Below are 10,885 nucleotides of genomic sequence, written 5' to 3'. Positions count from 1 at the left end.
TCAATGAGACAAATGTGTTGTCCTCTTCATCACCCTCCTGAAGGCCTCTTTGATCTCCTTGTTCCTAAGACTATAGATAAAAGGATTTAACATGGGGATAATGATAACATATAACACAGACAGAAACTTGTTCTGTTTCGTGGAGTGGCCAGAACTAGGATGCAAGTACACAGTGAGAGCTGGGCCATAGAAAAGAGTCACGACCGCCAGGTGGGAGGCACAGGTGTTGAAGGCCTTGGCGCTACCTTTGACAGAGGATAATTTCAGGATGGAAGCAGCAATGAAACCATACGATAGCAAAACTATAACCAGAGAACCACCAGCAACAAAAAGAATCACCAGAAAAAGACTCATCTGACTGACAAAGGGATTAGAACATGACAGACTAATAATTTCAGTTATGTTACAGAAGAAATTCTGGATGACATTTGGCCCACAGTAGTACATCTCAAAGCCAGTGACTATTTCAACTAAGCTGGAAAGGAAACCACACCCAAGGGCCCCGGCAACCATCTTCCAACAGAGCCCAGGCGCCATGATGGTCGAGTACTGGAGAGGGTTGCCAATGGCCACGTATCTGTCATAGGCCATAGCGGCCAAGATGCAACACTCAGCCTGACCCATCCAGGAAACTACAAAACACTGGGTGGCACAGGCAATGAAAGAAATCATTTTTTTATCTTTGAAGAGGTCTGCAAGCATCCGTGGGCTGATGGAAGAAGTGTAGCAGATATCTATAAATGACAGGGCACTGAGGAAAAAGTACATTGGCGTGTGCAGGTGGGAGTCCATCCTGATTAGGGTGATGAGACCCAGGTTCCAGAATAATGTCACAAGGTAGATCAGCAGGAAGACTGGAAAGAGACTAAGCTGCAGCTCTTTCTCTTCTGAGATTCCCAGGAGAACAAACATGGTCACAAACGTGAGGTTTCTCTCCCCTCCCATGGACTCACTTGGCATCATGTGCTGAGAAAAAGATGAAAGATAAAATGGTTTAATTCTCAAAAAAATACAAAGAAACACCCCTCTATTTTCTCTTTCATGCAGCTGACCAAATATACAAACATGAGTCACTGGTGCTGAATGAATCTTGCATCTTTGTATAATCACAAATCTTAACTGAAAAATTATCTGAAAAATTATGTCACTCTCTTTATGGGATGAGACACAGTAGTGAGGTATCGGCAGTGCTTTATCCACTAAAGTATCAGGATTTGCTTTGACCCTTTCAGATTTAAAATTACATGGCAATGGGAATTAGACCAAATTAGGGAGACACTGTCCTATCAGCACAGGTGAAGACGGTCACTTTAACTAGGCAGCCCCATGTGACCCAAGGCTTGGAAAAGACCCTGTATCATGTGAAGCCTCAGTGTAAAATGGGAATTCCAGTAGGTGCTCGTTAAAATACCCTGGGATCATATGGAAGCTCTATGTTTAGTAGGTCAAGAAATCTCCACACAGCTCTTCATAGCGGTTAGACCAGTTTGCACTCAACCAGCAGTGTAGAAGAGTTCCTTTTTCTCCACAACCTCGCCAACATTTATTGTTGCTAGTTTTTTTTAATATGTGCCATTCTCACTGGTGTGAGATGGTATCTCATGGTAGTTTTGATTTGCAATTCCACTCCTAGGTATTTACCCAAATGACACAGAAACAGTAATTCCAAAGGGCACCTGCACCCCTATGTTTATTGCAGCACTATTTACAATAGCTAAGCTATGGAAACAACCCAAATGCCCAAAAATGGATGACTGGATCAAGAAGATGTGGTACATATACACCATGGAATATTACTCAGCATTCAAAAAAGATAAACACATGAAGTTTGCAGCAACATGGATGGAGATAGAAAGGATCGTGTTCAGCGAAATAAGTCAGAAAGACAAAGAAAAATACTGGATGATCTCACTCATAGCAGGAATTTAGAAAACCTAAATAAGATACCAGGAAAAAGACTAATCAATACAAAGCAAAAATCAAAATCAGCAAGCAACTATAAACCAGAGACACACTACGGAGTGGGGGGAAGGGGGGGAGGGGCAGGGAAATGAAGGACTAGAGTCAAAATAAGGGGGGGTGCAATTGTATGGGGAATATAACCAAAACGAAAATGCATGCATTGTGCAAAGATGAAAGAAGATGTAAGAATTATATAAAATAAAATACTTAAATAAAAAAATAAAAACAAAATAAAATCCAAAAATAAATACCCTGGGAATTAGTATTCAATTAATCTTTAATAAAGATGGACTTTTTGTGTCTTTCTGCATTCCAAAGTCCCAAAGAGACAGGAATAATATCATAGTTTCATGGAAGGAGGCAATGCCCAGTCGTGGCTTCTGAATGGATGTGACTAAGCCACCCACATAACTCCAGGAGGTCTCCTGAGAAGTTAAAACAGACTTAATAGAGCCTCACGCTCCCTTCTTTGAACCTACAGATTTTTCTTACTAAGTTCTTAGATTCTTATAAGTTAAATCACCAGGGAGAGTATTTTGTTCTTCATTGAGTCTGTGATACTTTGGAAAACCTTTTGCAGACTCTGACCCTCCTCCCAGCAAAGCCACCGCCAACCCCTGTGCATGGTCTTATTGGGTTCCCAGTCACCACAGAGTCCACTGTCACTTCCAGGGGTAAGACTCATGCTACAAAAGAGTCACTTTCGCTTATAAATGTCAGGATGTGTACAAAATAGACATGGGAACTGAGAAACTGGGGCAGGTTCTGGAATTCTTATCTCCTTCACTGGAGTCAGTACAGGAAAATGAAGACCTGCATCTCTGGGCCAAACACACAGCTCTTCCCTGAGCAGTGAGTGTCTGCCCAAGTGGCAGAAGCTGTTCTTGTCCCCAGATGGTCATGAGAACACCCCAACACAGCACATCTTTATCCGGGAACTCATACCAGAAAAGAAAATCCAGGGAGGCAGTCTTCCATTTTAGGGTGGATTTTTTGGAAGTAAATCTCACACACACACACTCTTGTTCTAAAATACAGTGTTTTAAACCACAGATATTCACATGAGAGAATTGGGCTCCAAGATGGACTTTTCATTTTATCTATATGACATATACAAAAGTTGAACATCTCTACCTCTTAATTTCCTCACTTGTAGTATGGCTGTAATAATAATCCTTACCTCAAAAGGATTGTTGTGTTATACAATGAGATGTGAACAAGAAGGTCTTAGCACAGTTCCTGTGAACACAAATACCTCAATAAATGTCACAAATAACATCATTATTCTGACTCCAGGGTCATGGCCACAGCTGCCTTTTCCTTCCATCTGACTTTTTATTATGACTAGTTTTTAATGTAGTGACAACAGTTCTGTTACTATAAGGATTAACAGCCCACTGAACAGTCTGCCCTATCCTTAGGAGCTCTTTAAAGTAAAGGTCACATATTTATTATATTGGATTCATTGTTAAGTGAAATGAGCATCACACAGTACAATGTCAAGTTTTTCATCAGTCGATGGGACTACATTTTTTACTGACAAAAATATCTGAATATTCTCACTCTCCTTGATGAATTATTTGAATATCCTCATCATATCCCAAAAAATTGTGAAGAAGAAATGTGGACTGATATATTCACTGGAGATTTCACTGTGAGGACCTAGTCATCAAAACCTTACCCAATTTTACATTCTTAGGATGCAGTGAGTTTAGTAATTTGCACAGATAAAAAAATCAATTTATAAAAAGTCAAGATGTTGTGGAATGAAAAATACCAGTGTCATATGAGAAAATTAGATGAGATGGTAAACCAAATACTGCCAGGACTTGCACGGGGCCCCTCCAGAACCTATGCACACCCTTGTGAGTGGCTTCAGATCCTAAGAATCTCCAGAGATAAGAATGGAGTTATAGTTTAAGAATTCAAAGTCCAGTGGCACTGTACAGAAGCTTTGGAATATCTCTTAGGCAGGGACAAGCTTGGTTCTTGCTTCACAGAACTGAAGCCATGAATTTAAAGGTAAATCAACTTAATATCATTATTTTCAAACAGATTCCTTAGGGGATAACAAAGGGAAGGTCCCTGGGATGGATAAGTGTGGAACGCACAGACAATGCTGCTTGACCATAGGGATTCTCCCTGAAACTCAGTACATCACTGCTTTCCATTCATCACTCAATTATTAATGTTTGTAGCATTTCCATATTTACAGACACCATCTCCACTGATTCAAGATGACATATTATCCCCAGTTCCTATATGAAAAAGCAGAAAGTGGCAGAGTTCAGTATCAAGTCCTTGAGAATTACAGAACTAGATCTCAACATAGCCCTCACCCTGGAGTAACACCTGACATTAACCTTGTCTCTGAGATCAGGGAATTTGGATAAGGAGGAACGTTCCACAGAAAGACCCAGCAATGGAAGATAGGGACGGGAGGAGGAGGGTGGTGGCGAAGAATGAGTGAATGAATGCCATACACCTTGTTCTCCGCAGCTCCTGCTTGGAGGCTTAGACAACTATTGAGATAGCACAGAATCTTCTATTAATCTAATATTGCTTTCTCACCTTGACCAAGAGTCCTCAGCAATACACACTCCTTGCTAAATTGAAATAGCTTATTTCTTCCCTGAAAAACGTTCCAGAATGGACCTGGTTGACTCCAGGATGGGAGCTGTGAGCCATGAAACAGATTGTTCACTGACAGCAAGAGAGATGCCCACAAGCGGGGAGTCCTCTAATATTTATTATCGAGGGCAGCAGAGTGAGGGGGAAAGACAATTAGGTGGAGGGAACCTCCAGGCACCTGCTCTCTGGGGTCATGTTGCCATGGAGCTCTGGTCACAACTAATCTGCCCCATTTTTTCCAGTTCCTTCTGGTCTTTTCTTCCCCATAGTCCGGGTATAATCTCAGGGTTATAGGGTTTTTTTAAACACTTGGAGTCATTAGAAATTGAAAGGTCTTGGAATGGCCCCATATCATGCATTCAATATACAGGTATGTTATTTGAACCAGAAGTGTAAGGAATCGGCCCAAGATGACATTGCACTTGATTAAATAATAACAATAAATTTGATATGCGGACACTTCTTGCTTACCAAGCATTCACAATTTAAATATGTCAATATATACATTTTATCATTTCCCTGACTAGAATTTATTATCATAGCAGTCCTGTGAAGAATACAAGTATCATTCGCCGGGGCCTCCCTGGTGGTGCAAGGGGTTAAGACACAACCTATAAAGCTGTCCACAGCCACTGCAGCCCGAGTTTGATCCCCAGCCAGGGAGTTACCCACGTGGTGAGGCAGACCTCTCCTGACTCACCCGCTGCTCCCCTCAGCAGTGTATTTCCGTCAGCCCACCTGTTCTGTTCCCCAATCTGTCTTGGTGAACCCTCTCACCCCCCACACCTCTGGCCTGTACCCCAGTTCGTGTATGCATAAATAAATAAAGCTATAAAAAAATAATGCATGTATCATTCCCTATTCATAGGAGAAGAACTTGAGACAGAAAAGAAAGCTACAACACTATTTTAAGACAGGAAGCCAACTCCCAAGGTAACAATCACAGGCAATGGTGTCCGTCAGTTGGGGTTGGATATGACTCATCCTCTCACTGCTTGTCTGACCTGAGCAAATCAGTCTCTCAAGTCTCTGTTTATCACTATGAAATGGCTGCAGTCGCAGTTACTTCATGGAGTCACACTTCATGAAGAGACTCCAATTAGTAATGTCTGAATAGTACTATTCAGAGTGTGTATTACACAGGATGCCTTCTATTAATAGAAGCCATCATTCATGTGTTCTGATAGTTCTTTCCAGATAGTGCTGCATTAATTAAACACTTGGAGTCATTAGAAATTGAAAGGTCTTGGAATGGCCCCATATCATACTTTTAACATCCAGGTATGTTAGTTGAACCAGAAGAGCTAAGGGATTTGCCCAAGATGACACAACACTTGATAAATAATAACAATAAATTAGATATGTAGACACTTTGCATTTATAATTTAAATATACCAGTATATATATTTTATCATTTCCCTGACTAAAATTTATTATCATAGCAGCCCTGTGAAGAAGATATGTATCATTCCCTATTCATAAGAAAGGAAATTGAGGCAAGAAAAAATGCTACAAAACTATTTTAAGACAAGGCACCAACTGCCATGTTAACAATCATGGGCAATGGTGTCCATCAGTTGGGGTTAGATCTGACTCGTCCTCTTATTGGTTGTGTGACATAGCAAATTAGTCTCTCAAGTCTCTGTTTATAACCTATGAAAGGGCTGCAGTCACAGTTACTTCATGGAGTCACACTTCATGAAGAGACTCCAATTAGTAATGTCTGAATAGTACTTATCAGAGTGTGTATTACACAGGATGCCTTCTATTAATAGAAGCTGTCTTCATGTGTTCTGATAGTTCTTTCCAAATAGTGCTGCATTACTAATTCTTCATTAAAACATCTACTTGTGGGCCTTCATGGTGGCTCAAGGGGGTAAGCACAGCACTGTGAAGCTATCCGCAGCCTAGCAGCTCAAGTTCAATCCCCAGCCAGTCAGAGAGCTACCAACATGGCATAGCAGACATCTCCTGTCTTGCCCACTGCTCCCCGCAGCAGTGTGTTTCAGTCAGTCTGCCTGTTCTGCTCCCCACTCTTTCTCTGGTGAATCCTCTCACCCCCCACACCTCTGGCCTGTACCCCAGCTCTTATAGGCATAAATAAATAAATCTTTTAAAAAGGCAATGAAAACAATTGATGAAATGAAGAAAGAATCAGTATTCTTGAAGATACAGATATAAAAAGAATCAAAAAAGAGGAAAGAGAAGGACAAAGGAAAAAGAATGAAGAAACACTTCTAGAACTATCCAATGCCATGAGGAGAAGGAAATATGAGTCATAGGAATTGTAGAAGGTGAAGAGAAAGACAGAGGAACTAAGGAACTATTCAAGGAAATAATTGAAGAGATTATCCCAAATATGAAAGGAAATAAAGCAAGAAGAAAATCAAATCACCATAATAAAAACAGAACTACAGCATGACACATAATAGTGAAGATTTAAAAGTATAAGACAAAGAAAAATTAATGACGCTGACAGGGGAAAGAATCACTTAACCTATAAAGGGAAACCAAAGGCTGACATCACACTTCTGTGAAGAAACACTATGGGCAAGAAGAGAATGGAACAACATATTCAAAAAACACCAAGACATAAAAATGCAAGCCACGAATACTTTATTCTGCAAAACTCTCCTTCCTATATGAGAAAATAAGGACCATCTAAGAAACAAAATCTCCAGAAATTCGCTACTATTAAACCCTCACTCCAAGAAATATTACAAGAAGACTTAAAATCTAAGCATACAGAGGAATGAACTGAGGGAAGTGAACAAGTTAATGGAATAGATTTCAGATCATGGTAACATGTCCACATGTGTTCACATCTATGAACATGAGCTCCTTCTGCTTTCCTGATGACTGCCTCCTTGTGCAGTGAAGCTGCAGAGGTGGGAGTAAGGGATTTTTACTCACTATTATGTCCCAATTGGAGTAGATATTCTAAAGCTGTGAAATTTATCCCTTTTTAGCAAGTTACCAGGATTTCTCTTGACATATGTGATATGGAGTAATAAAATTGAATAATACTAGTTGTATAAGTTAGCATTACTAAGTATTACCATATACCAGGCTCTGGGATAGGTATCTTCATGTCTAGTTCTCAGTTGTTTTGTCATTTTTGAGGAAGATCCAGTCATCTTCTCCTTGTAGAGATGAGGACATTATTGGGTTGTTGGAAAAGTCATGATGCATTTTTTGCATGGAAAACATAGAAAAAATACATCTATACCACTCTTACAACCCTTTATGTGTGTAAGTAGCTTGTTTAAGGGCACCTATTGACAAAGTAAGCTAGAAATAAGTTTAGTAAGGCAGATCTGTTAATTGCAAATCACAATCTTTTAACCATGTTTTGCTTTAATCTCTGCAATCCCACCAGCCAATGCTTCAAAGTGATCAGTTACAAAGATGGTGATGGTAAGGGACTCCCTATGGTGACGGTTCATGGGTGAATTGGTGGTGGAAATTTTACAGAGAATATACCTGAGAGGAGAAAGCATACAATCATGTATGTACAAAATTGAAAAATGATGTAAAATATGTATGAATAAATATTTTTAAAATTTTTTACTCTAAACTATTGCTTCATCCAGTATTCATTATTTGAAATGCTTATTTCTAGATAATATAAAACTGATATTAAATAATAATATAATAATAAATAAAATAAAATAAAGTTTTTTAAAAGAATTCTAGAAAATTCCAATAAAATAAATATCATACCAAAAAAAAATGGTGATGGATGGATTGTTGGTCCTGGGAAGAACATGGTGGAACTCAACATGCTGAGAAGTCTGCCTGAGACAGGGAGATTAGTTCTTACTTCATGAGTAACCTAAAGAAATCATACTTAAACATGGATTGACATGAAGTCTGAATGTTACACACATACTATTGTAAAAAGTATGATACTTAGTACATGAACTATTGTATGGAAAATAAAATAATTGTTTAGTAAATTTTCTATAAATTCACTGGTTGGAGTCTGTTTCTGTGGCACCCCCAGGGCTGCTGAATCTTCTGCTTCTTGGTCAAACTTAAGACCCTGGAAACCCAAGAGGCTCAGAGCTTGGGGAACTCAGGAGCTGCCTGAGCTTGGGAAACTCAGGACACAACATGGCAGCCATCGTTTCTGAGTCTAGTTTCCAGGAAGATATCATGGAACATGATCCAGGTGCACCTGTGCCCAGAAGATGCTTCTTCTGGCTTCTTTCTAACCTCAGAGTGTTTCCCCAACCTTTACTCTTAAATAAACTCTTCCATGCTCCTGTCTCTTTTTCACAATTCACTTTACAAGGTGACTCCAGAATAAAGTAGAAGAAACAAGTTTGGTGGGAATAAAAAGACTTTTCTTCCTCATCCTCCTATCCTCAATCCTTCTTTTTTCTCTCTCACTCCCTCCTTCAACCTCCAGAATTAAGTTTACAATGTGTTCATTTCTCAAATTTTAATTTTCACTATTTAATAAACATTCTTTTACTTCTCAATTGAAATATATATATATGCAAATAAGTAAAAGAAACTCAGAGAAGAAAATACAGTTTGTGTAATATCCCAGGTTCTTCTCCTTTATCTAGACACAAAATCAATCACAACATCTCAACATCTGTGTTGCCAAACTCAGTTTATTTACATGAGACTAATCCTGAAAATGGGCTTTCAAGCTTCCTGCCATGTGGAGCTGCTATTGAGAAAAATCCCTGCGTGGACAGCACTAAGGATCAGGACATTAGGAATCAAGAAGCCAGATTCTGACCTTTTCAGCCCAGATATTCTTATGAAAATAGGACTGATGTGTTCTTACCACTGTCTGCAATTAGGAATACAAATACCTGGTCCCACATTATTTTGTTTTGTTTTCCTATTTTTTGCTTTCTTTATTCAGGTAACATTACCAAATATTATTTAATGAGGTAAATGTGTTGCCCTCTTCATCACCCTCTTGAGGGCCTCCTTGATCTCCTTGTTCCTCAGACTATAGATAAAGGGATTTAACATGGGGATAACGATAACATAGAAAACAGACAGAAACTTGTTCTTTTTCGTGGAGTGGCTAGAACTAGGTTGCATGTACACAGCAAGGGCTGTGCCATAGAAGAGAGTCACAACCGCCAGGTGGGAGGCACAGGTGTTGAAGGCCTTGGCACTACCTTTGACGGAGGATATTTTTAAGATAGAAGCTGCAATGAAACCATAGGATAACAAAATAAAAACCAGTGAACCACCAAGAACAATAGAAACTATCACAAAAAGACTCATTTGACCAATGAAGGGATTAGAACAAGACAGACTGATAATTTCAGGTATGTTACAGAAGAAATGTTGGATGACATTTGGCCCACAGTAGTACATCTCAAAGCCAGTGATTGTCTCAACTAAGCTAGAAAGGAAACCACACACAAGGGCCCCAGCAACCATTTTCCAACAAAGCCCAGGTGCCATGATGGTCGAGTACTGGAGAGGGTTGCCAATGGCCACATATCTGTCATAGGCCATGGCGGCCAAGAGACAGCTCTCAGCCTGACCCATCCAGGAAGCTGCAAGCCACTGGGTGGCACAGGCAATGAAGGAAATCATTTTTTTCTCTTTGAAGAAGTCTGAAAGCATCCTTGGGCTGATGGAAGAAGTGTAGCAGATGTCTATAAATGACAGGGCACTGAGGAAAAAGTACATTGGTGTGTGCAGGTGGGAGTCTATCCTGATTAGGATGATGAGACTCAGGTTCCAGAATAATGTCACAAGGTAGATCACCAGGAAAACTGGAAAGAGGCTAAGCTGCAGCTCTTTTTCATCTGAGATTCCCATGAGAACAAACATTGTCACAGGTGTGTGGTTTCTGTCCTCTTGCATGGACCTGCTTGGCACCATCTGCGGAGAAAAGATGAAAGATGAAATGGTTTCATTCTCAAAAAAAAAAAAAAAAAGAAAAGAATATTCTTCATTTTTCTCTCTCATGCAACTCACTAAATATGCAAACATGTATCATTTTCAGTGAGTTCATCTTGCCCCTTTGTACAGTAACCAAGCTTAACTGAAAAATTATGTTGGATAGATACTCTCACTCTGCCTATTGGACAAAACACAGTAGTGAGGCATCATCAGTGCTTTATCCACTTAGATATCTTGATTTTCTTTGTCCCTTTCAAATTTACAATGACATGGCAATGTGAATTACACCAAATCAGGGAGACACTGTCTTATCTGCACAGGTGAAGATGGTCACTTTAACTAGGCAGCCCCACGTGACCAGTGCTTGGAAAAGACCATGTATCACCTAAGCGTCAATGTAAAA

At 39.7% G+C, this 10,885-nt stretch overlaps 2 protein-coding genes across 2 annotated transcripts; both read right to left on the bottom strand.

The window, feature by feature from the left end:
* LOC119254164 (olfactory receptor 5A1-like) lies at positions 1-3,152 on the bottom strand. Its single transcript, XM_037521286.2, has 2 exons — positions 3,143-3,152; positions 1-966 (listed from the first exon to the last, which is right to left on the bottom strand). Exon 2 carries the CDS (start codon positions 961-963, stop codon positions 1-3), a length of 963 nt encoding a protein of 320 aa, XP_037377183.2. The 5' UTR covers positions 964-966; positions 3,143-3,152.
* A 6,346-nt stretch (positions 3,153-9,498) lies between these two features.
* LOC119254162 (olfactory receptor 5A1-like) lies at positions 9,499-10,461 on the bottom strand. Its single transcript, XM_037521285.1, has one exon. The coding sequence runs from the start codon at positions 10,459-10,461 to the stop codon at positions 9,499-9,501; it is 963 nt and encodes a 320-aa protein (XP_037377182.1).
* Between the last annotated feature and the right edge of the window lie 424 nt (positions 10,462-10,885).

The sequence above is a fragment of the Talpa occidentalis genome, unplaced genomic scaffold (genome assembly GCF_014898055.3).
Source record: "Talpa occidentalis isolate TD23 unplaced genomic scaffold, MPIMG_talOcc4v2.1 talOcc4.3, whole genome shotgun sequence".
In the NCBI taxonomy this organism is placed as follows: Eukaryota; Metazoa; Chordata; class Mammalia; order Eulipotyphla; family Talpidae; genus Talpa; species Talpa occidentalis.
Note: the sequence above shows the minus strand (reverse complement) of the source record. Positions and strands in the feature narration are given on the sequence as shown.